This window comes from Vanessa cardui, chromosome 23, assembly GCF_905220365.1.
Source record: "Vanessa cardui chromosome 23, ilVanCard2.1, whole genome shotgun sequence".
NCBI classification, from domain to species: Eukaryota; Metazoa; Arthropoda; class Insecta; order Lepidoptera; family Nymphalidae; genus Vanessa; species Vanessa cardui.
Window position 1 is genome coordinate 10,757,433 of NC_061145.1, and position 27,682 is coordinate 10,785,114.

The 27,682-nt window shown below is 37.6% G+C and overlaps 2 protein-coding genes across 2 annotated transcripts; both read right to left on the minus strand.

Annotated features, from left to right (window-relative positions):
* Positions 1-629: 629 nt before the first annotated feature.
* Positions 630-23,125, minus strand: LOC124539646. The gene is made up of 11 exons (XM_047116947.1): positions 22,920-23,125; positions 12,607-12,808; positions 11,589-11,717; positions 10,522-10,630; positions 8,792-8,881; positions 8,320-8,401; positions 7,821-7,918; positions 6,780-6,969; positions 5,707-5,876; positions 4,899-5,018; positions 630-3,550 (listed from the first exon to the last, which is right to left on the minus strand). The coding sequence occupies exons 1-11, from the start codon at positions 22,967-22,969 to the stop codon at positions 783-785; spliced, it is 4,008 nt and encodes a 1,335-aa protein (XP_046972903.1). The 5' UTR covers positions 22,970-23,125; the 3' UTR covers positions 630-782.
* Positions 23,126-23,624: 499 nt separating this feature from the next.
* Positions 23,625-27,647, minus strand: LOC124539822 (TBC1 domain family member 7). Its single transcript, XM_047117181.1, has 6 exons — positions 27,303-27,647; positions 26,763-26,959; positions 26,303-26,481; positions 25,982-26,077; positions 25,489-25,618; positions 23,625-25,134 (listed from the first exon to the last, which is right to left on the minus strand). Exons 1-6 carry the CDS (start codon positions 27,487-27,489, stop codon positions 25,039-25,041), a joined length of 885 nt encoding a protein of 294 aa, XP_046973137.1. The 5' UTR covers positions 27,490-27,647; the 3' UTR covers positions 23,625-25,038.
* Between the last annotated feature and the right edge of the window lie 35 nt (positions 27,648-27,682).

A 27,682-nucleotide genomic window follows, 5' to 3' on the forward strand; every position in this document is an offset into this window, starting at 1 on the left:
GGAGGTTGTCCTGGTTCCGGAGCGGCAGGCCGCTGTTGAGGCCGGGCTGGTTGTTGTTGAGCCCCCAGGCGGGCCGATGCGCCGGGCTGGCCGGGCTCGACTTGAGCTGGTTTATCGAGGGCGCCGGCCCGGCCTTGGGCGACCGGGGCCCCAGCAGGTTGTCGACGTCGATGATGGAGCCCGAGGTGTCGGCCCACGTGGCGCCCAGCTTCGTAGTGGGCTTTGGCTGGTTGTTGTTGTTGCTGGCGGGCTGCTGGCCCACCGGCGCGATGGGCTGCAGCAGGCTCACGGGGGTCGGCTGCAGACCTGGGGCGGTTGGTAGGGAAGGAAAATTGATTAAAATGTACGTTTCATATTGAGCAGTGTTAAGTGTTATGTGTATAATATATAAATATGTTAATGTAAGTATTGTGTTTGTGTGTGTCTGTGTATGTAGTTAATATCATTTACATTAATTTAAAATAAGTTAGAATCTAAAATAGTTTCATTTAGTGATCAATACATATTATGTTTTCAGTTAGCATTCATTGATAATATATGTTCAGTAACAATATAATTATTATATCTAGATATATATATATCGACTACTGGTATTACAAACGAAATATATGTGACAAATAAGCAAGACATCAAGATCAAGAGCATTTATTCTCAGATCGGCAAATCACGGTGGGCATTACATAGAGTTACAATCGCTTACAGCGTACACAGACGAAATTACAATTAGACTTAACCGAATATGACTACAGACCTTACCAGCTAACACACTCAGATATGGAACATTACTCTGACAAAACGGATTCTAGCAAATGCAACACTTCCCCCGCGAACACGACCGCGTCCGACTTCGGCCCCCCCAGTCGGTGGGTCAGGTCGGCGTTGGTAAGGCAGTCTACCAGCCACGAGGACAGCTCCATCATGACCTCGTAGTACTCCCCCTTGAGGAACGACTCCGGCAACGCGACGGCTATCGACGCGATTATCGACAGAACCGACGTTTGGACCTTCGGGTCCGGCGCGAACCTCAAATAGAGAACCATCTGGAGGATTTCCCGGCAGTACACGGGGCACTTGGGGCAGTTCTTCGAGACTAGAATGATGGTGCCGACGGCGGAGAGGTACCGCAGTAGTAGCAGCTTGTCGACGTCCTGTTTCATGTTGTGGTGGCTCAGCGTGAGCTGCCGGTAGCCGAACCCGCTGATGAGCGGGTAGAAGAAGTGGTCGGACACGGAGGCGAATACATTTTTCTTCGCCTTGGAGAAGGGATGCGGTCGCTTCGAGTGGAAGTACTTGGTTTTCTTGAGGAGGCGCCGCCGCAGTATTTCTTCGCGGGGCAGCTCCTTCGCCGGGGCGTCCGCCCTCCTCTGCTTCTCTTCAGGCTCGGTCTTCATGTCGGCGATCCTCTCCGCTGCCTCCGTGAACACGTCGAGCATGAATATTTTTGTGGCTATCGAATACCTGCCGACGTCCGCGTGTATTTCCTTGCACAGGTGCTCTGCGCACACCCTGGGCTGGCTGCACACTATCGCGACGGCCGTTTTGAACTTGATGCCGTTGAACCCATCGACGTGGAACTTCTCGTCCAGGTGTACGAACATATCCAGCAACTCGATCGCCAGCTTCTCGTCGTCGCCCTTGAGCTGCTTGGTGACCAGGCCCTCGGCGGCGGTGACGGCCGCCTCGAACGACTCCAGGTCCTTGCCCTCGTTGATGATCTCGACGAGATCCCTCAGGTACTTCGGCTTCCTCTTGGCCGCGACCGGGACGTCGTTGCTCATGTCGTACGGCTGGAGGTCGTCGTCGGAGTCCAGGTCGACGTCCTTCCCGGTTTTGCCCAGGGCGTCCAGCTTGGCGGATATGATCGTCTTGACGATCTCCTTGGTCTGCTGCGGGCCCTTGACCGCGCACGTGACGATCGTGTTGTGCACCGGTTTCTCGATGTTCCCCGAGACTCGCTCGGCGATCTCGTCCAAGTTCCTCTTGAGGTCTATGACTCGCACTTCGACGCTGGGCTTCTTGGCCCTGTCGTCGATGATGCAGCGCTGCGTGACGGCCTGCAGCGTGTTGAATATGTCGATGCAGAGTTGCCCCAGCTCCTCGAAGTCGAAATTTAAACACTCGACCGCTTTTTTGTCCGAATCGTCGACTTCGACGATCATTTTGAACAGGATCTCTATAGTGGCCATTCCGACGCACCGGAACTCCTGCGATATGATGTCCAAGTGCTTCGACATGCCCTTGTAGAGGATTCTCTTCATCTCGCTCGTGTCCCAGGGACTCTTGCGCATCCGCCAGATGACCACGCGGTACTTGACGGCGAGCACGAGCAGGATCGACGTGTGCATGTGGTGGTCGATGTTCACCACGTTGTTGAGGTGCACGTCCGACCACGTCTTGCTCAGCCTCAGGATCATGTCGGTCAGGATCTCGACGGAGTTCTTGCTGGTCGAAATGTAGTATATCAAGTTCTCCGGTATCCTCGTATCCCTGAAGTCCTTGGGGTGGACGTAGAACGGGATCCTGAACGTGAGGATGTCGTGCCAGTCCTTGCTGGTGTCGATGTTGTTGCCGAGCACGTTCCGGATGGCCTGGTCCTTCGTCCTGTAGTCGATGGGGCTCCGCGTCAGGAGGATCAGCGACACCTTGTCTATCGCCTGCCTGCTCAGCTTGCCCAGCAGGGTCTGGATCAGCTTCCTGCGGACGAATCTGCACTCGTCCGCGTCGTCGCCGGCCGTCCACGCCACGAGGATGTCGACGAACTGAGCCACGCCGGCGGGGTCGCTCAGGCCGTAGTGCACGATGTACTTCGACAGCAGGTGCGCCAGGTACTGCAGGTCGAACCGGTCGCCCTGCCGGAAGCTGCACTCGGCCATGTAGTCGATGCAGCGCACCACGTGGAACAGCAGCGCGCACGAGTGGCCGGCCGGCGACAGGTCGCGCGGCGAGTCGGCGCGCAGGCGGTTGGCGACGCGCTCCGGCAGCGTCACCAGCAGCTGCACGTACGCGTCCCAGTCGGGGCGCGCCGCGGCCCCGCGCGACGCCTCCGCCAGCGCGGCCAGCGGCGCGTCGCCGCGCACGTGGTCGAGCAGCAGCGCCGCCAGCGCGCGCAGCACGGCGGGCTCGCGCTCGCGGCGTAGGTAGCCGCACAGGTCGGCGAGCGCGTCCAGCGCCAGCGGCAGCCCCGCGAGCGGCGCGAAGGGCACGCGCGCCTCGTGGCGCAGCGCGGGCCAGCGCGGCAGCAGCGCGCGCACGGCGGCGGCGCGCGCGCGGGCGAGCGCGGCGCGCGGCGCGGCGGGCGCGTCGGCGCCGCGCAGGCGCTGCAGCGTGAGCGGGCCGGGCAGCGCGCGCCGCAGCCGCTCGGCCGCGTCCTGCACGCGCAGCACGTCGGCGCGCGAGCGCGGCGCGCCGCCGAGTGCGTCGGCGTAGGCCTGCAGCGCGCGCTCGAGGCGGCGCGGAGGGTGCGGGGGGTGCGGGGGGTGCGGGGCGTCGCCTGGAAATAGAGCGAACCTGAATGTGCCCAGAGTGAATGATTCGGCGACAGCGACTCTAGCTACTCTTAACTAAGCCTCATCTTGTCACATATATTTCACATTTAAGACCACGTTTTCCTGTGGTATACGTAAGTACAGTAAATTAAAATACCCACCGCTTCCTAGTGTAGTTAGTAGATACCGTATACGGCTTACCCCTAACGGAGCTGACGTCACTTAAAAGTAGCAAAGTGTATACAAAAACATATGTTCGAAGTGTATATTTTACAGAAAGTTCTTGGTACAGTGTATAAAAAGTATGTGTAAAGTAAATTTGTTACACAAAATAAAAATCATATCGATTTTTATTTTGTGTAACAATTTGCGTGTAACGTAACAATTTGTACAAAATTAAACAATGACTTACAATATTTTACAAAATTAAAATAAGCGACTCGAGTTTGTTTACACTGAGTACAAAATACATTTGTTGGCAACTTTTACAATGCACTGCCAACCACAGGACGTAGAACCTAATGTAGTAATACCAGTAGTACTTAACATAAACCTATTATTCGCTTGCTTTTCAACATCTTACAGATATAACAATAATATTATATTATACATAACTTAAAACTAATTATACATTCCATACATAATTCTATAACTAAAATCATACACATATAGATTAAATATACACCTTACAATTACAACATCCATTGCTATAAATACATTTGATAAATAAAAATAAACAAAAAAAATATCATTTACAAAAGTTTACAGTGAGATATTTGTGTAAAAATTGTTAAAAAAATTCAACTTATATATTAAATATATCAAAAAATACAATGAGTTTGTCGTGTAAGTAGTACTTGTTCATTAGTAAATCATTGTTGAAGCAAAATTCTAAAATGAATATAATCTTTTTGTGTTAATAAAGAAAATATATCAATCGGTTAGTTGACAGCACAAATATGAGTCGATATACACCCATTAACAAACAAATAACACTTGCATTACCCATCAGACCATAGAGCACAGAGATAAGAGTCAAATGAAATCAATTAAAATGTTGACAGTGTGTGTGCGTTGGTTACACACACATGTGTGGTTAGATTCACATGTGGCAGATTTCATGTCACACATGACTCACTATTTATAGCATTTTCCTTCACTGAATGAAATGAATGTATCACTTGCCTGAGTATTTGTATTCTGACTGCTCGCATTCTCAGTTTAATCTTTACATGACTTTAATAATATCATATCACATGATAAAGTATAATACTTCTAATCTATAAAGCTATATAGATTATATAAGTAAGTTTTTGTTTATTATTATCTACTGTATCTGTATATATATACTATCTACTGTACTCTAGACTCTGATGTATCTTTATAGCCAAAGCGGACACATGTATAGCTTACCTGTTGGCTGCAGGGTACTGGAGGCCATCTGTGACGTGAGCGAGTCCAGATCGAAGCTGAGGGGCTGAGAGGGGGGCTCCAGGTCGCTCAGTAGAGACAGATTAGAGGTGTTTGCTGGAACTGAGGGAAGAACTACCTTACTCATATTGTATGGACATGAAAGTACTCTGTGGTGTTGCGGTCTGATGTTTCTAAATAGTAAACACTATTATATATAGTATAGTATAGTAAACACTATTGTGATTACACAATATACAGAATTATATTTGGTATATTGATAATAATGGATTACAGGCAAAGTATCAATTTCATATTTGACAGATATGTATCGTTTAGTATAGTACGACACAAATTAGATGTAGCATCGGAAAATGCAATGGAATGAAAATAAAACCGATTACTGCCGATTTACACAACCAATCGAAATAGCTCCCTATCGCGCCATTCGACGCTATTCGTTGCAATAGATTCACATTCAGAGAAAGCAAGTGCATGTAAATCGACGCGTCAAATTGACGAATATATTAATTCATATGATATTACACGTTATTACGTTTGTGCAAAAATCATAATCGCATGAGAAATAAATATTGATAATTTGGTATAGCGTACTCAATTCGGATGTGATCGGTTTTACTAATTTTGCCGATGCGACATCTAAGCTGTGTCGTACTATACCTACTTGGACTCGTTAACGGGAGGTGGATTCTCATTCCATTCAATCAAACCACCGTAGTATACAAACAGCTGTTGGTGGTCAAACCGTGACCTCTGCAAATACTTTTAAGAATGTATACTCGGCACCAACCGGGGTTGTGCGGGGGGGCGGCGGCGGGTGGGGGCTGCAGCTGGAAGGCGCTGAAGTCTGCGAACTCGCCGGAGGGCGCGGGGGGCGCGGCGGGCGCGGGGGGCCCGAAGGCGGCCGTGAAGTCCCCGAAGTCGGCCTCGGGCTTCGGCGCAGACGCGCGCTCCTCCGCTCTGGAATTGTTGCATTTATTCCACATTTATATTATATTACAAAACATATATAATAGGCAATTTGACTGATTTTTAAAATCCATTTTATATTATTTCGTAGAAGTTTAGGAACCCAGTAAATGTTGTGTTTTTTATTTCTAATAAATATTTGCTGAAAAATATTATAATAAATTAATATAATAATATATAAATATAATAATATATATAATAATAAATATAATTGGCGCTGCAATGGAGTCGGTGAGCGTCACTTTCTGGTATTTTAATCTGTGGTACATATAGTAGAAAAGCAAAGTTTACAAGAAAAGACTTCATCATAAGCCCGGCCAATCAGACGCGTTTTGTGTCACGTGACAAACGTTTGAACAAATGCATTTTTATTTATGGATTTTTGAATAAATTAAGTATTATTTTCAACTTTCGTTAGTAAATAACCATTTTTAAACTCATAATATACACCGATTACAATAATTCACAATTTATTTTTCGCATTGTCAAAAAGCCTTTTGTAATTAATTAGCATGACTGTATTTTTAATTGTTGAAAAAGAGTAACTATTCAGTTTCTTGCCGGTTCTCCTCGGTACAATATACTTTCGAAATCGATGGTAGCTTCACTTAATATGGTTGTTAAATGACAATTCAAAAGTGCTTGCCTACAAAGATAAAGCCTACTTGAATAGAAAACGGCAAAAAACTCATTAGTTACACTCCGTGTTTTCAGCCACTCCGTTACATAGACTTTCCACCAACCCGCATTGGACCAACGTGGTGGAATATGTTCCAAACCTTCTCCTCAAAAGGGAGATGAGGCCTTTAGCCCAGCAGTAGGAATTTACAGACTGTTGTTGTTGTTGTTACATAGACTATTAAACATAGTAGTACTACTTGATTGCTACCATACCTCGGGTCAAAATCGTCTTCGATGAGGTTCGTGGATATGATGTTGGTGTCGTTGTTGTTGTCCCCGGGCGAGCTGGGCACGGGGCAGGTCTTGAACAGGTCGTCCAATAGCTCCTGCGACTTGTTCGTGTTCTTGCCGGCCACCGGGGCGATGGTCACCACCGGGGACTTGCCGTACGTGGCCGCTGCACCTGGAAACGTTATTTCATTGGTTTTATTTAAAACATCGGACAAAGTGATTGTATAGAGTTTAATGTTCACTTTTGTTTGTATTTTTATAATACATTCAAAGTGACTATTATTACTACTAATATTGCATCTCACGTCACGATTAATCAAAGTAGAAGATAGGCCTCGAAGAAAGTTAATACGCTATCTTAACATGAATGAAACATGATTATGGGATGTTGAAATAAGATGGAGTTATGTCAATCATAATATTGTTGAGTGAAAAAAGATCGATATTGAGAATCCGTTCAAGCTAGTGTTTATTGTGACTAGTAGATTGGTGTTTTACATCAGCAACTGTTAAATAATAACTGTGAAGTGATCAAACATCTCGAAACTTCCATGATATGGTTACCATACCAACTATTAATACTTAGCTACGTGGACACTTGCAACCCTGATGACGAGCACTGAGCATCAAGGAGGGCAATTGTGGTTTCTCCAGCATATATAATAATAATAAATATGAGACAACATCACATACATTACTCTGATCCCAATGTAAGTAGCTGAAGCACTTGTGATATGGAAATCAGAAGTAACGACGGCACCACAAACACCCAGACCCAAGACAACAGAAAACTAATGGCAATCTACATCGACTCGACCGGGAATCGAACCCGGGACCTCAGAGTGGCGTACCCATGAAAACCGGTGTACACACCACTCGACCACGGAGGTCGTCATAATAATATATCGTGTTGTGTTGTCATAATACATATGTGAATGCTTGTAAGGGATCTGCATAGAGTGAGTAGATAAGGACATAATGGGAGAGGCTGGGAGAGGCCGGGAGAGGCCGCGCGAGGCTCACCGAGGTGCAGGCGCGCGTGTGCGCGTGCGCGCGCGGGTCTGGCGTCGGGCGACTCGGCGTCGCGGTACTCGCCCTCGCGCCGCGCGCCGCCGCCGCCGCTGGGGACATAGGGCTCCGTTACAGTATTCCGCCCCACACTACCAGGCCGGGGTTAATGAACTGGCCTTTGACGTCTGTCCAGGTCTGTCACCGCATTGATGGTAACCATCCAAGAAATATTTACTATCCCCTCCATTTCTTTTGAATCTCACCTTGGAAACTTGGATGTTTTGTCCTTTGTGCCTCTAATTACAATGGATTTCATTTTGCTTTTTAGACTAATACAAATTTATGGGTGGTACTTAGCCTTACAACAAACAAATATCTAAACCAAAATATTTTTTAAATAATAATGAAGAAGCTGTTTATTTTTTCAGTATTAGCGTATACAACCCATGTTAACCACTTTCTAAACCGTTTCAAAGCTTTGCCTTCGTTAAAAATGACAATATAGACTAACTTGTTAGGTTTCTTATTTCCATACTCGCCGTCCGAGTCCTCCCTTTCATAATCGTCTTCGTCGTTTCTATCTTTACTGTCATCTGTAAACAATAATTATATCATTATTTATTTAGATTAACCACCACACAATAAGTAAACATCAATATATACTTTTTTTCTAAATTAAAAATAAATTATTTATTTATGAAAATGATTATCTCAACACAAAGGTAGTAATTACTTAGGAATATAATATAAATATTGAACAACATCACATACATTACTCTGATCCCAATGTAAGTAGCTAAAGCACTTGTGTTATAGAAAATCAGAAGAAACGACGGTACCACAAACATTCAAACCCAAAACAACATAGAAAACTAATGAACTTTTACTATATAGACTCGGCCGGGAATCGAACTCTGGACCTTATAGTGGTGTACCCATGAAAACTTACAAATGCATAATTGAGTTATCTATAGTGTACTTACCCCAGGAGGTGCTGCGGTCACTGTACTCCCCCCACCCGCCGCCGCCGCCGCCCCCCCGCGCTCCCAGCACCACGGCCTCGGATGACATGCCTGTCATAACAATTATATCATTTATTGCTGCCAACATTGTATACAACAACAACGATAACAGCCTGTAAAATTAAAAAAATGTAAAATTGCCACTACTGGGCTAAGGCCTCCACTCGCTTTAAGGAGAAGGATTGGAACATATTCCTCCACGCTGCTCCAATACGGATTGGTGGATTAAACATGTGGCTGAATCTCTATAAAATTAGATACATGCAAGTTTCTTCACAATAGAAATAACAATATATTGTAATCCAAAATCAAATACTTGTATAGTCTATTCCAATGGGAAGAGGAGAAAAGATAAATAAACAACTTTGACCTTGAATTGATATGTCATTTGCGTTCGACTAGTGAGGTGAAAATAATTGAATGAATGGGTAATTAATGCTAAAGAACGATATTATTTTTTGATTTTAAAAGTAATTTTCCGTTTAAACAAAGTCAGGTCGTAATAAAAAACTTCAGAGAATTCCGAATATGTATCCGTGCACATGATACGAAAGATGAGAGACCAATGTCTTTCTTAACATTGTATTATTTTCAAAACTATAAAATTGCTATGCACAAAACTGATCTACATTTCGAGATAAGAGATTATTTTTAAGTAAAATAATTCTTTTAACATTTTTGGTAAAAATATTATTTTTATGTAAAAACCTTAAAATGTATATAACCTTGTATAAAAATAACTTTTTTATCTATCGTTAGGTAACTTTTTACGTTTCTAATAAATAATTCATATTATATATTACAACCAATTAAATAAATATATTTAAAAAAAATATCCATAATGAATTTTAAAACTAAAATAATATATTTTTTATCTGTATAAATTCATTCGTCTACATTCGTTTAGCGAACATGCCTAGTTGAGGCCTCTATTTTTAATGTTCGTCGTCGAGAAATGGCGTCTTGAATGTCGACAAAACTGTTTTCGTTACTTTGGAAGTGAAATTAAAGTGGATCTATGTAGTTTAGTGAAATATTGTTGTATTACAAATGAAGATATATTAATCAAGAACTGTTTGTAGTTAATCTTATAGTGGAATTATCAACAAAACACTTGTGATATTGAAAAATACGTTATGTTTTGAATGTTTCCTTTTGTCATTGGAATGGACTATAAGTCTATTCTATTTAATAGGCCATCTTAACTTCTAAACAATGGCTTCTTAATAATATGTTTACAGCACAACACAATTGCACTTGGAATTATTTGTCACTGTTGTCTTAATGTGCGAGTGAGACAAAAGCACATCAACTATTATCCCTCTCAACAACAGCCTGTAAATTCCCACTGCTGGGCTAAAGACCTCCTCTTCCTTTAAAGATAAGGTTCAATGCGGGTTAGTGAAATACTAATGTAACAGAATTTCTATGAAATTTGTCACATGCAGGTTTCCTCACGATGTTTTCCTTCACCACTGAGCAACAGATGAATTATAAAGACAAATTAAGCACATGAATCAGCGGTGCTTGCCTGGGTTTGAACCCGCAATCATCGGTTAAGATGCACGCGTTCAAACCACTGGGACATCTCTTTTACGTATATCATCATTTGAGACTTGATAAGGAGAATCATTCATTCCCAACTATACAAGTCCAAATGTCATATAAAGTCCCAACGTCATGAGACTTACCGATATATTTGTCCTTGTTCTTCTTAGCCTTCTTCCTCTCCTCCCTTAACCTTTCATCGTCCTGAATGAAGTCTATCAGCTCGCGGACTTTGTGCCTCACGTTGATACCCTGAAAACATTACAAGCATCCTTAAATAAGTGGTACTTTATGTAACATATTAGTGCAACATATGTGATGTAGGAAAGTTATTTGTCATCTGTTACCAATTCACTAAGGAGTTTTTTGTACACAATTGTTTATGTTAGGAATTGTTCACTTTTATTAGAGCTGAGATGGCCCAGTGGTTAGAACGCGTGCATCTTAACCGATGATTGTGGGTTCAAACCCAGGCAAGCACAACTATATATATGCGCTTAATTTGTGTTTATAACTCATCTCGTGCTCGGCGGTGAAGGAAAACATCGTGAGAAAACCTGCATGTGTCTAATTTCATTGAAATTCTGCCACATGTGCATTCCACCAACCCGCATTGGAACAGCGTGGTGGAATATGTTCCAAACCCTCTCCTTAATGGAAGAGGAGGCCATTGGCCCAGCAGTGGGAAATTTACAGGCTGTTTACTTTACTACTTTCTTTTACTTTTATTCACTTTTTACTGTAACTGTATTTAAATATTGTTTGCTTAATATTACATGCTGTGGTCTCCTATAATTGAAGGAACGTACAACGTGCTAACCTTATATTACTTGTATATGCATTTAAAGTATCTTTTGTTGGAGAATCATAAGTTAACTCAATAAATAAAAATACGACCTACAGAATAAGGCGTCTTGCATTTTTATTTAGTGGACTATGCAGTAGCATTGTGCAGCCTACCTGAGTAAATAAACGTCACTCATCAGACATTCTAAGGCCATAGTTTTGTTGTGAACACTAAATAGTTTAAATGGTGAATTAATCAATGTATTATGGGCACGAGGGACATCTTGGCTCCCAAGGCCGGCGGCCTAGGTGATGTATAGAATGGTTAATATTTTTCTAATGGACGGTGGTGACCACTCATCATAAGGTATTTCATTTGTTCATCTGCTCTTATTACAATAGAAATATCTAATTTCCAACCCACCTGATCCTTTCCAAGGTCATCAACGAATGTATAGTTCTCGAGCGAGCGCAGATCGTAGATATGTTCCCTCGCTGACGTCACCACTCGCTCCGAGCCGTTTCTCACCAGATAGCTCAGGAGTAGGAGACACTGGAACATGGAGATTGTTATAGATATTAAAAAAGTATAGGTCTCCCCTTATACTGTCAGCTGTACTTTGTTAGACGGTCAGTCGGTGCATTGTCTCCTATCATTATATCTATATTAAAAGATTGATTATGTTGATAATCCAAAGATACGGAATAAGGATGAATAAACAATATTTGTCATCATATTGATGGGATATCAGGCTACAAAAGGGATGACTGGAAGACTATTGCATGCGGAGATGAGAATGCTGAGAGGAATGTGTGGTGTCACGCGAATGGTTAGAGTAAGGAATGAGTACATAAGAGGAAGTTTGAAAGCGACACCGATAGTCGAGAAATTATGTGGAAGGCGGCTATCATGGTACGGGCATGTAATGCGGAGGAATGAGGAATATATTGTGAGGAAGGCCTTGAGCATGAATGTGGATGGATATATGGGGTAGAGAACGGCCAAGGAAACGATGGATGGACTGTGTGAAAGACGATATGGTTAGAAAGAATGTTACTTGTGAGATGACGTCAGACAGAGAAGTATGAAAGGAGAAACATGCTGCGCCGACACCAAATAAAATTGGGATAAGGGCAGGATGATGATGATTGATGTGATATCATTCGCCAAGTGCTTAATTAATCTATGATATTCCTTATACACGAAAAATGGCGTTTTCACTGTCGACGGCGATTTTATATCACGTATATTAAAATTAAAGTTGGATATAAATAAACATATCAATAAAGAACTGTTTGTAGTATGCAATACGTGTAGGAGACCTATTGGCAAATGTTTTTAACGCTTTCTACATTATTGCTACCAGCCACAGACGTAAACGAATAGATAACAGCTTTAATGAAGTAGAAACGAATTAGAATAAGCAATACGAATAGCCGACCTTGTATGTGCGCCTCCAGTGCGACCGGTTGTCGTGCAGCATCCTCCTCCAGAGCATCGACATCACCTCCGGGAAGTGCTCGTAGGTGAAGGTCGCCAGCGCGAGCTCCTGCATCTGCTGGCCAGTCGGACCCCACGCCTCATCGGACGTCGCCTCACGAACCTTACCCTCGACCTCCGTGTAGTTCATCACTACATTGGTCCTGTGGAATAAATAAATTATATGTACATACAACACAACAACAACAGCCTGTAAATTCCCACTGCTGGGCTAAAGGCCGCCTCTCCCTTTGAGGAGAAGGTTTGGAACATATTCCACCACGCTGTTCCAATGCTAGTTGGTGCATAATACGTAATAAATAAATATGTACATATGTCGAAGCGTCAAAGAGTTTAATTAGGATTTTCTTTATCGTACATACTGGCAACATCAGTATGGCGTAGAAGACAGCCAAAAAGTAATATTTGAGGGAATATCGAAAGAAAGATATTACGAACGTGAACGACGAGTATTATATTTTCTTCTCGTAATATACATATATATACTTATATACTTAGTGGTAGGGCTTTGTCCTAACCCCTGGTTCTGTATAAAATACTGTTAATATAAATTCTGTATAAAATATGAGTATTCGTTTATACAGAACCCCTGGTTCTGTATAAACGAATACTCATATTATGTCCTAAGGCAAAGCAGTTGTTCCGTGTTGAAGGTTAAGTGAATTTGTGTAAATGCATACACAAGAGATATGGACAGCGGTGATTATGATGTAGTGATGGTGATGATGGTCTATTTGAAAGTCCGCCCCAAAATATCGAAGAAAAATTATTTAATTTGACATCGAGGCAGACCGGGACCTCGATATATTTTCATTACAGATGTATTGTATATGAAGTATTGAATTTAAATTTAAAAGAGAAGACTACGAGTATCACCATTATGACGGACGTGAGATGACGAAAGACGGACGTTTTTATAAATGTCGAGTATCCTTCGACAAATCACAATTACATTGTATAAATAAATAAATATTGGACAACATCATATACATTACTCTGATCCCAATGTATGTAGCTAAAGCACTTGTGTTATGGAAAATCAGAAGTAACGACGGTACCACAAACACCCAGACCCAAGACAACAAAGAAAACAAATGAATTTTCTACATCGACTCGGCTGGGAATCGAACCTGTCTGTCCCTATGTATGTTTAAATTTTTAAAATTACGCAACGGATTTTGACGCGATTTTTTTTGTAACAGATTCTTAGATTAAACAAATTCCGTAGTATATTTAGTATATATCAGTATTGCAGGCGTGCGAAGCCGGGGCGAGTCGCTAGTTAGAATATAAAAAGGCAAGTACTTTTCAGTAGTTTCTCTTTTATGTCGCTTTTGCTTATATTTTCAGATCAGATATATGCTATATACATCCCTGACATTATACAGTCTTTTGATGTATAGATTTATATTTTATACGGTTACGTAGTTCAAGAAAAATTACGACCAACGAGCGAAAAATGTAGGTAAAATACGAGTCAATTATCTCAGGCAAAACATTGGTTAAACACATAAGTTTTAAAAATACTGTTTATTTTTTTAAGTTATTATATACTCATTGGGCAACACTTAATGTCTGTCGTTTTTGGCGATAACCTTCCATCGAATTCATATACATAATATATTATGACATAAAGGAATTGATTGTATATAAGTTGCACGATTACATTGTTGCAAATTTAAGAGAAAGGCTGTTATGAAGGTTACGTTGTTGTGCAATATGATTGCCAAAACTAGATGCTGATATCGGATAAAATTTATAACATAACATATGGAATAAAATGGCATGTAAGCATATGCATTTGTGTGGGTTTGTTTTAATTACCTCACACATTTACAATTCAAATAACGACATCGCGTCCATCCGAATTAATACCTATTTAAAATGTAATTTAGATTATTTTCCGTACAACCGAATACTATCTTATATTATTAATGCGATACTAAGTTTGTCTGTATGTCTGTGTCAAACTCAAACTCAAATAACTTTATTCAATATAGAAGCATTACACTTTCTTATTGATGGTCAATTGAAACACCACCACCGGTTCGGAAAAGAAAATACCCTGACCTGAGAAGAACCGGCGAAAGAAACTCAGCGGGTTTTTTTTTTATTTGTCTCATATATTATTTAAACAATTTAATATGAGATGAAATAGCCAGGAGACGATCGTTTCATTCCCAAGGTGTGCTATCGATCATAAACTCATTAATTGTATAGTAACCTTTTGCACACAAGCGTTCCTTAATATTTTTTTTAATTTGACAATAATAAGCACGCTTCTGTAACAAATCCCGCCCATAGAGAGTAGAAACGATATTTTAATAACAATAACAGCACTTGTATCTGTAATCTATACTTCTATATTATAAATGTGAAAGTAACTGTATGTCTCAAATTTGGTATGAAGCAAACTTGAACTACAAGGAAGAAGGCTATTTTTTTGACTAACAGATGACCAAAAAACCCTCTAAAACGCGACCGAAGCCGCGGGCGACAAGTACTATTGATATGTGAGAATCTCACATCATACAAACATATAAGGTTATATAAGGTGGGATTGCATTCGTATGTTTGTTACATCATCACGCCTAAACAGATTCGATTCAAAACGAAATTACGTTAACAATCAATAGCTATAAATATATTATTGACGTGCAACGAAGCGGGAAGGTAAACTTAGTTATTTATACACGGGAATTCATTGTAATCAATATATATGCGCGCTGGAACGGACGTGCATTTATATATATCTGTAATTCTATATTCATATTTCGCCTGTAAATTTCTTATTGCTGGACTAAGGCCTCCTCTCCTCTTGAGGAGAAGATTTGGAACATATTCCACCACGCTGTTCCAAAGAAGGTTGGAATACGTATGTGGCGGAAATTCTATGACATTAAACACATGCAGGTTTCCTGACGATGTTTTCATTCATCGTCGAGCACGAGATGAATTATAAACAGAAAATTAAGCACATCAAAATTCAGACGAGCTTGCCTGGGTTTGAACTCGCAATCATCGGTTAAGATACAGGCGTTCTAACCACTGGGCCCAATCGGCTCTTATTTCGTACCTAATTGATTGCAATCATATTTATTACATACGTCATACCAAAATATGAACTTTAACAAGGTGAACATGATGTCCTGCTGTCATTGACCAGGAAATTGTAGTTTTAGGTCAAGGCATATTCAAGGGAGACTAGCCACGTGCGTGATACATTCTAGAAAATTGAAAATCGAGAGACAGAAAATACCGATGAGTGAAATACTGCAAACTACGAGAGCAGCAATGACTATTGACTATTAATAATAAATAATAATAATAATAAATATGAGCCAACATCACATACATTACTCTGATCCCAATGTAAGTAGCTGAAGCACTTGTGTTATGGAAATCAGAAGTAACGACGGTACCACCAACACCCAGGCCCAAGACAACATAGAAAACTAATGGTAATCTACATCGACTCGGCCGGGAATCGAACCCGGGACCTCAGAGTGGCGTACCCATGAAAACCGGTGTACACACCACTCGACCATGGAGGTCGTCAAATTGACTATATGTAGACTATTCTACCTGTACTAATATTTTATCTAATATTAAGTTATTACAATTATGTATTATTTCACAATATATTTTTTGTCCCAAATGCGACGGGCATATAAACTGAAAAAGCTAGCAATACTTGTTTCCAAGGAATAGTGATTTTCTATTTTCCTCTTCAGTTAAGCGAATAGCTTGTTAGTAGTTGATAAGACAATAGCGTTCAATTAGGATAGCCCTGAGACTTTCACATCGCTGGGCCGACCATCGTTTAGCGTTGAGTTAGTTGGACCGATATCTACTCGTCACGGTAACATGCGCAAACGATCCCATAGCGCCCGCCAAAAGACGGAGAGGGTACCGCTAGTTTTTTAGTAGGTAAACCCGGCGTACTTGGGCACACTCCGTGTCCAAGGCTCCGGGGAGTACCCCGCCCCCCACTTTCCATTACGTGGGGGAATCGCGTCAAGCGTTTTTCCAACGAAAAGAAAAACCAATCAAAGAAAAATCTACTCCATTATTATCTATACAAGCTTGTCTTACATCTTATGTTATTAATTGGGGAAATTCAAGTTGGTTTCAAAAAGCAAAGTAGGAATTTTCAATGCTCGGCGGTGAAGAAGAGCATCGTGAGGAAACATGTGTTTCAAATCAACAATTCCACCACATGTCAATCCAACAACCTGCAATGGAGCAGCGTTGTGGAATATACTCCTAAACTTCTCCTCAAAATGGGAGAGGAAGCCTTAGCCCAGGGAAGACAACTAAAGAATTCCCCTCAACGTCGCTGGATGGGTAGTCATACGAAAGATTTTGATCTGACACATGAAATCCTGATCATGAGTAGTTTGGGAAATGTAAAATAGTCACATAGAGGTATATAATTGCTTACGATTTGAACCAGAAATTTTCTGTAAGCATCCACGTGTTCTAGACGGGGACCCATATCGAGTTACACAATTGATGATGGTATTATCAATGTGAAAGTTTGGTTGTGCCAGCTCATTGCCACCAAACCGGCAACTCTGACTGGCATAAATCGGCACGAGCGTAGTCATATAAACTGATATTTTGTTGAGGCGACTTATCTATTATGATATGTACCCGTATTATCATAGAAGGCTTAATACAATCATTTCAAATCGCACCACGCTGAATTGTCTATAAGTTGTCGTTCAAAAGGATGCGCAAACTTAGTCCTGCTCGCCAATTTAATGTTATTTGGATACGCCTGGCAAGTTGTACTCTGAGGAAATTGCTTTCCGAACCCGCATTTAAAAAATATAAAACCTACTTAAATAGAATATAATTTGATTTTGACATATATAACAGGTAATTAGTAGTACAGGACGCGAAATTCCAAAACTAATAAATTCTTAAGGATACATTTCGAATCAACAAAAGACGTCAAGATACAACTACATTAATAATTCACCATTAAGCAAATAGTACAAGTACATACCATTAATAATTCATTGCTACATTGATATTAAATCGATCAACTATAATTAATTATGTCTTTCTCCACAGACTATGCACTCGTAACTTTTCAAATTATATTTTACTTGGTGGTGCTGGCTGTGTGGGTACCACCCACTCGTCAGATATTATAACGACAAACAGCAGTACCCAATCGAGTTCCTTTTTGAATGAGTCAGTGTAACTGCAGGTCCAAGGGTCATAACTTCTCAGTAGAAAAGGTTGGTGGCGGATTTGCTATGTAAGAAATGGTTAACATCTTGTGTGGGACGCTACATGTGTTGACACGTTGGCCCCATCTCATATCCGAGAAACAATGTTAAGAGCCGGTGCCGCTGCGGAAAAAGCTGAAGCCAAAAAAATAACTAAATATTCGTGTATTATGTCTAATTACTTTTTTGTTCCATTTGCTGTCGAAACGCTTGGCCCTTGGAGTAGTGGTGCAAAAAGCTTCATCAAAAGTATAACACCTCGCCTCATTGCCTCCACTGGTGACAGGAGGGCTGGTTCGTTTTTTGCCCAGAGGATCGGAATTGCGATTCAACGGGGAAATGCTGCTAGCATTCTTGCCACCATTCCACGCGGTCAAGATTTATACAGTAACTAGTTTTAGTTCATATTTGTATATATATATTTAAGCATTTAATGTTACCAGAAATATGATTAAGAATCTCCCACAGTTTTCTCGTATTATTTTTATTTTTTATTATATCTTGCCTGTAATATTTATTTTTGCTTACATATATAATTTTATTTGTTTTATTACGTTGTTTTTTATAATTACATTTTAAAATCATATTATTTGGATCCTTTTTCCATGTTAAAAATAGTTGGTCTCTTTTCCTACATGCATTAATAACTTTTTTAGATATCCATTTTTGTTTATTTCTTCTAGAATTATTATCTTTAATTTACAAAACAAATAACCATCAATAATCCATATTGCACAGTAATAATCATAATTGCGATCCCAATGTGTCAGACGCAAATCTCCCGCCTTTTTTTAAGGGAAGTTGTGTGACTAGACGCAGATGTTGCTTGTTTATTCCAACAGTATATATAAACAGTGGAAACATTTTGATCATCTATAATACATTTAAATTTAACTACGTAGTACATAGTTCTTAAAAATTGATATCGACGATTTGACTCAATTTTAATCTGAACAGATATTTTTAAATTCATCAATATGGGTGTGTTTAGATAAAAGGCAATAGATAAACATAACTGATACTTTAATATGTACATAGATTAATTAATAATCGATTATTAATTATTAAACAGTTCGTACTCGCATGGGACATTTCGATCGAATAATATGAATTCTTATACAGGAGCAATAACTTGAACTCTGACCTTGAAATAACTACGAAGCTAACTCTTAACTTTAATACACCACTTATCGAGGCTAGACCGATTGAAAAACATAGGCATTCGTTAAGCATTGTTACTGTACAAAGCTTAGAGACGATTGTGATATCCTTAAATTTTAAGGACGTTACATCCTAATCACGATTATCCAATATAAGTTTAAAATGTCACAATGTGTGATTTATTATTAGCATCAATTATTTTGAACGAGCTTTGCCCGCTACTTCATCATTCTCATTCATCATACTACATGAAAAAAATTATTACATCAGCTATCAACCGTCGAAATCGGTACCACCGTTCCAGAGATTAACCGGAACAAACAGACAGACGAAAATTGTAAAAAAAAATATTTTGGTATCATATGTATACCGTGTATACAGTATGCATTTAGTAAAAAGCGGTGTTTAATATTACAGACATTCAACTTTTATTACATGCAATGGATTATTTATGCTAATAGATAAATGATGCATGGATGATGACCACCATTCCTCGTAGAAATTTGAACATTTGCCTTGACCTTGAGGAAGTAAGCCTGGGTGGGTAACGCTCCAGCTTATGAAACAGGCCTTCCTAATATTGTTGCGTTCTAATTTGAAGGGTTAGTGTGCCTGTGTCATTATAGCTACATTCCTTTTGCACACAGAATCACAAGGAATGGTTAACATGGATTTCCAAAAATGGGCAGTAACCATTTACCACCAGCTCATTTGAACCAACATGTCGCATAAAAAAATGCGAGAAATTACATAATAGACAGCTAATATAACCGTCACGACATTGCATTTAAACATAAAACTTTGATATCTGACAAGCCAGCCAGAAGACGAGGCAGTTAATTTTGTTATTCTAAAATAACTTCTAGGGTAACTTTACAAGAGATTGCATCTGCATCCATCAATATCTTATCATTCTAAGACGAATAATAAAGATTACTACAGTACATCACACACAATGGAAATAAATGACTTAGCATACTTGGAAGCGAGGTGTATAAAGAAGGTCTTGTTACTGAGATACCTATCATATGTAACATCTTGAGTAATATTATAAATACAAATGTATATTTGTGTATCTGTTACTGTTATCTCAACTCATCACAATAACATTTAACATTGCTAGGGATACAGAAAAAGGCAGACTACGAAATATCTGACAACCTCATAGGTGAGTTAACACACAATTGGAACAAATTATATAATATACAAACTTTTTAAAAGTTATAATGTTAGGGCAACCACTGAAGTCCATAATTAAATCACTTGAGTGTTTTAAAATTTACAAATACATTTTCTTTTATTTAGATAAAATCTATACTGATAATTTGACAAGATATGGTTGTTTTTACTTTGGAACTACCTTCGAACTTTAACAATGTGTTCAAAGAGGCAATCAAACTGTGATCACTAATAAAAAACTTATCCAACCTCAATGTTTCAAAACAGTAAACAATCACATTGGCTCAAGGCAAATTATAAAAAATAAACAGGAACTGGGTTGTGACCCCCTAGGTGACAACCCAGTTTGAAATCATTGGTTGACAAGGTCTGGAGGTCTTGTATACAAATACAGTCCTAGTCTTTCCAATAAAATGCTATTACTTATGTCCCACACTCACATCAACTGATCAGCCTCAGAATATGCAATTGCGTCTGACCTCTACTTAATTACCTTAATTAGGTATAATTTGAAAATTAGTCTACCAGCATTATAATATTCATACATTTGTGCCTTAAATATATTTCCTGTTTAACAAAGTTTTGTGATCAATTCAGTCTAATAGAACATTATAATAATACTTTATTGAAGTTAATAGTATATTGATAGCTTATACATAATAGAAATTTTCCTTTATAATTCAAATAAATATATAAATGTATTTATACCTTGACTCATTCAAAAGATCTATGAAACTATAGGCTCAATTGATTTGACACTAAGCGTAGTTATACCTATCCCAAGATAGATGTTCATAAAGAAATGACTACTGGAAAATTCAACATCAAAGAGGGAAGAGACAGAGGTTATTTTTAAATGTAGCCACACAAAGTCAAAACGGATAAATAGTTAGGTTATATTATAACAACAAAAAATTTAAATAACACTTAATGAGATTTAATTATAATGTAGGTAACTACATTATTAGTTTACTGAATAAACCTTAATTGTTGTTGCGGTTTTCTTATTCAACATAACAACTTGAATACAATAAGATTGAAAAAGCAGAACTTTATACCTTACTAGTGTTTGTAGTGTGTTTGTTTAAGCAACATTTATCTCTTTTGTTTTGATTGATATTCTAAAGATATAGACTTATAAAAAGATTGATAAACTAAAATTTCTAAGCAAATAACCAAGTTCTTTATAATATTGTAAAAAAAAAGTAAAATAACAGCCTGTAAATTTCCCACTGCTGGGCTAGGGCCTCCTCTTCCATTAAGGAGAGGGTTTGGAACACATTCTACCACAATGTTCCAATGCAGATTGGTGGAATTCACATGTGGCAGAATTTCGATGAAATTACATGCAGGTTTCTCAGTGATTGAACCCGGAATCATTGGTTAAGATGCACGCATTTTAACCACTGGGCCATCTCAGCTCTTTATTATATTGTAATTATCAATATTATATATCCTTGACTAATTTGAATCATTCTTTGGTTAATATTGATTAAGTGGACCATCTGGCTTACTTCTGTAGGTATTTAGGATAAAAAATTTTTGTTTGTAATGTAAGCTATTGTACAATACCTGCCATACAATTACCATATCTTTAATTATAAACTTATGTAATTATGGTACAATATTACCATGACATTTTGAAATGAACTCAGTACTATTATATGAAACTTATAAGATTGTTATAAGAATATTATAATATTTAAACAAAATTAAAACTTTTAATGGAATTCACAGTTCATATAATTACCATATTAATTGTTTAATGTTAATGTGATTATTACAAATGAATTTGACGATAAAGAGTTACTACTGATTTTCTTGCAAGTTCTTCTCGGTAGAAACTACATTCTGATCTGTGTTAGCTTAACATAAAAATGTATTTTTTTAAAATACTTAAGTAATAATAGAAATACTAATAAGAGCCTACTTAAACCATTGTTTTTTTTAATATTTGTAACTCATACTAATAATTTAGATCATAAATAAACAAAAAAAATTAGTATGGGTAGTGAAAATAAGAAATTTCTTTTACCAACTGGGCATACTTTATAGGAAACTTTTCAAATTTCAGTTCATTTATATTCTACAATACATTTTCACAATTGGTAACTTGTTATAAACATATGGAAGCCACTTGTGTCTCTTGTCATTGAGTCAGTCAACCAGAGCCAATTTAGTGTTAATTTATGCCAACTAATGCTAGTTATAAACAGTTATACCACAGTATAACTTACTTGATGAAACATTTTCTTTCGGCTAATTTATTTTTTACTGCATTATATTTCGTAATAAGTATTTTTATTATTTGATATTTTAAATACGATTACGCATATAACTACTATTCAGTTCATACAAAATGAGTTTATTTAAGTTAAACAAAAGAGTTTTGTAAAATGTAGAAAATTAAATCAGGTAGGTAAAACGAGATTGTTATCTTTTTCTAGACCATCAGGTCCGCCGATAAGGAGTGCCTTGGACAATTTATGCAGAGCATTACAAGACTAATCACTATTCCATCTCAATAACAACACGAACTAACGTCGGAATTATTCTGCGAGATATATCGGTCTCAGCCACAAAAAATAGCAATAATTTACGTGATTACTCTGAAGGATGTTACTACTTTAAAATTTTACATAAAATTAACTAAAATATTGTTTCGACTTACACTTTGTCCGCCAGCTCCCGGACTTTCCACATGCTTATAAATCGATCCATTTCACTGCACGGTTGTTCTGTGTTGAATCAAAAACAAAATCACAGTAATTACACGGAAAATAACATAAAAATTAACTATAAAAGCGAGCTGATGATTTGGCTGACATTCTCGCAAAATGGCGAGGAGACACATAAAATGTTACCAGTTGTCTCATGTATAGCTTACCCCAATATGTCATCAAAATATTAAAAATGTACCATTTGGAATAAAATTAATAGATCAGTATTGCATATTGTATTTCATTCAATTGTAAATATTTTATATATAAATATGAAAATTGAAATATTTCGACGTATATGGAATTAACCTTGTGGAATTTTTAACCACAAAATTAAAAACCACATTTATGTTTATTTTTTTGGATATTAGAATTTAAAATTTTTACGAAATCTATTAATTCATTAATAGATTTCGTAAAAACATTACGAAAAAAATTAATTACTTTAGGCAACATTTAATATATATTTCTTGGTTTATTGAATCTAATTTTGTTTATAATTTATATGTATTTTACAAGAACAATGTAATCGTCTAGTTCTGATTTTATGTAAATATTTTAAGAAACCTGTTAAAAGTTTATTTATATAAACAAGGCATAAAAAAAAAAATTAACAGACGAAAGGAAAAAGGAAGCAAGGAAAAAGTCTATTACTGCTTGTTTCAAGTATTTTAATAGTTTTACAATGCATTCAACGGACGCGCTAAATTTGTTGTGTAAAAAATACTATTATATTTAAAATGTTAATACCATAATGTTATAGTAATTTTCTTTACGTTAGACATTATCACCGTGAAGAATACATACACTTATGCTAGATATAGCTTGCTGTTTATATACCAAAGTTTTATCCTTGGAGCACATCCCTCTTGCTATAACAGCCTTAGGACGGTCCTTCACTGACACCACTCGACTCAAGACACCCAGAGACTAGTTGATAGTAGATATTGAGTTGCAACATTCAGCGCGATAATGTTGAATCGAAATCGGCGAAATTTACACGTGAATGCTGTGTTCTTTGGTATAAATTCAATCAGGGTGGGGCGAAATTCTACTAACATATAACGGTTATGATACGTTTCCGTTCCGATCTAACTTCAACCTAACAAAAATAAACTCAACTTAATCGAAACAAGGGCAATTCTACTTAATTATAGATATCAATCAATACAACTCCTGAACAGTAACAATAACATTGATTAAAGTGCGATAAAGTGACAATTTGTTTGTAAAATTGCCCAGGTTGCTCAATGTAATGCCTGGTTACTCTCTCAGACATATGTAATTTTCGAATCAGATCAAAACAAGTGAAATTATCCAATAGGGGCTACCCTTAACACTACATTAATACAATTTCACTACTACAAAATAATTATTTTGTATATTTAATAAAGCATTATTCACAATTGTCCATATAATATCACTCTTCTTATATAATACATAGCTTTTAATACAGCTACACTCAACCCTTTTTTTAAATCAAATACATTACTTTTTTTTCTAAACGAACATTTTAAAAGATAGCTATAATTAATACTATTAAAGTAGTTCTAAATAACAAATTGCTCAAATATATCTTCTATATTGATGAGGTTTAAAAGTAATGAGAATGGCTGCCAATAAATGGTTTTGATTGGTCGAGGCAAATGATGAATACATCCTTCATGAGTATAGTATTCAGTTCTATAAGAAATCACACAGATAATAAAATTAATCACATAACAGATCATTTGTTCTTCATGAAGGATGTATTAGTATAATTTTAAGTGATTTGCCTAATTAACCTCAGTAATATGTTTAAAGCTGGTGGCTAGCTTGAATTTTATGGTCTACATAAATATAGTATGTATAGCACATATATTAAGATAGTAATAATATATACATTCTCCTTATCCAATTAATCATACACCAATGCACATTGATTAATCGTCCGAGGGATCAAAATAGCACCAGTGCTTTTTACTTTATAGGTTTTATCAAACAATTTAAACAACATTTGGTAGGTTGAGTGGCTGTAAACACTGTCAAATGTTTTCTTCTAATGAGCCGAACTCATTAGAAGGTCATACATCATTTCTTTGCTAGCTGATCGTTCTGTGGTTGAGCATAGTATTGCCATAACTCAATTGCTTTATTCGCCACCACTTCTTCACATTGTTCAGGTATCTGGAAAAACATCATGGTAACATTTACTATTTCATATTTAGTTTCTTTTAATACTGTATATTTTTGAAAATAAATATATAAATTAAAAAAAAAAGTACAATTACGGTTTTGAATAAGGAATGTTTTTGCCATGCCTAATTGAATAAAGTAAATAAAACTAACACTAGGAGATGCATTGTGTTTTAGAACAGTTTTTATTATGAAATAATATTAATCAGCTGCGCTTTGCTGTAATATGCATTTTAATTTAAGATTGTTATTCTAATGGGGTATAATTTTCAGACCAAGCATTTACAGACATTTGCTTTATGTTTTATTATTTAACATTAATATTAGTTAAGTTAACATACATACCTCTGATACACACTTAAGTACTTCATCACCATTTTTGGCTTTAAGTATATTTCTTCTTAAAGTTATAACTAGTGTAACAGCCACAAAGGACAGGATTTTTGGTGCCCCACTGCAGATTTTATCCCATATCCTAAAAATAATATAATTTCAATTTTATTTGCTAATTTATTTCAGAGAGTGGCCATATTAGCACACATGCAATGGCCAACCAATCGTCATCCATTTGATCCAAGATCAATTTAATCTGTAATCATACTAATTTGACTGGATTGCAGGTGTACACATTGTTAATGTTTGGTGGAGATCAGACCCAGAGTGAGGGAGACTAATGAATTTAGATGTATGATTATACTTTATAATATCTTCACTTATTTCTGATTTGCTTAGTAATTAATTCACAGAGAATACCTCTTTTGAGCTTGTTTCGTTAGAATAGCCAAGTTATCTTCATAAATAAAACCTGACGTAACATAAATAATTTCTAACAACTTACTTTGTAAGAGATGTGTCGTCCAATACTCCAGCGAAACAGCAATTAAACCATTTTGTCAACGGTAAAACGTCTAGTGCTTTCTTCTCAACAAGATGGCTAAAACAAATATTGAAATTAATAATATAATAAATTAATATTTGTATAAAAACAACAACAAATGTTTCTATGATTAGAGCTGTATAAAAAGTAAACAAACACCTTTAGTTTAGGCACTTCTAAAAAAATCTACTCGGTATTGATCAGCCTATAAGACTAGTATAATTCATTGAGTTTTTAATGAAGTGTGTTTGCATAAGAAACATTATTACTTAGACTAATTACTTATATAGTTCTCCATCTTCCTTTTCGAGCATACTTTGAAAGGCTTCCTTTAATTTTGGTAATTCTTTTTGCATGTTACGAACTATCTCCGTCAGCATCTTACTTAGCCAATAGACGTCCACCTCATCATCGTAAAGCTGGAGTAATGTGTTAGCTATTGGTATGAAGGTATCAGCGGACTGTAATATAAATCGGACGAAATGCAGTAAAATATTACGATGCTGAAATCCTGAACAAGGTCTTGTAACTCTTATTACTATATCTCAACCTCAAATATGCGTTAAATCCATCACATCCATGCCAAAATTATTAATTAAAATTTTATAAAAGTTCTATATTTTTTTTATATTTAACTTTAATCAGTAAACATTGTTAATTAATTTTATCTACTTTCAAGCTCACCACTAATTTAATTAAAGCTTGTAAACACACAAATTTATGTAGAGTTTGAAATACTAACATTACAATTGGTTTCTGGGAATTTAGGTGGTTTCCGTTCTTCATTTTCAAGTAGCCACATAGCAAGAAGGATCTCACTGCGAGGGGCCTTCATGTCAACTAGTTCTAACATTTCCACTGCATACAGCATGTGGTTATATTGGTCTGTGCGTTGCTCTGCTACAAATTGGTGCGAATCTGCATAAACTGGGAGAATATCTGTGAAAAGTAACATGGGTTTATTTATAATTTTTTTTAACTACTTGATTTTTATTTACCTTATAAAACCAATAAAATAAATAACAATCAATTTAAAAAAATATATTATTTGGGAATATATTATATGCAATTAAATTGTTATTTATTAAGATTTATTAAGTTTTGTTATTTCCAATAAATTGATTGATTTGCAATGAAAAAAGCAGTAATAACACTATCAACTAACTTTTAACAAGTTTACAATTTTCGTTTATAAAGAAGCGGCTTAATGTATCATAAAGAAAGTAAAGAATATTCAGACTACCTTCATTTTATTAACTAATTGTAATTATTATTTACTAACCGAGTAACACTTTCCATACCAAATTCCTATAAGCAGCGGGAACAGTAAAACGTAGACAGAATTGTTTCAGCTTAACCCTGTCCCAGGGCTTCTCTTTCATAAGTATTTCCAAAGATTTCTTCTCCTCTACACCGCGGCAGCCAACTTTTTCATAATAAGATGATCGAAAGTTTCTTTCGTCTGCCATTTTGTCGGCGTAAAGTGAGGTGATCAGTAGTAACGCTTAGTGAAAGACATTAATAGAAGAAACAGTTAATTTAATCACTATTAATAACTTTATCCTTTGTATTAATAATAAATACTCGCCGACTCGCTGCTGACAAACATTTGGCTTGAGATTTTGACGTTTGCTAAGCACAGATTAAAAATGGGTACGGTGA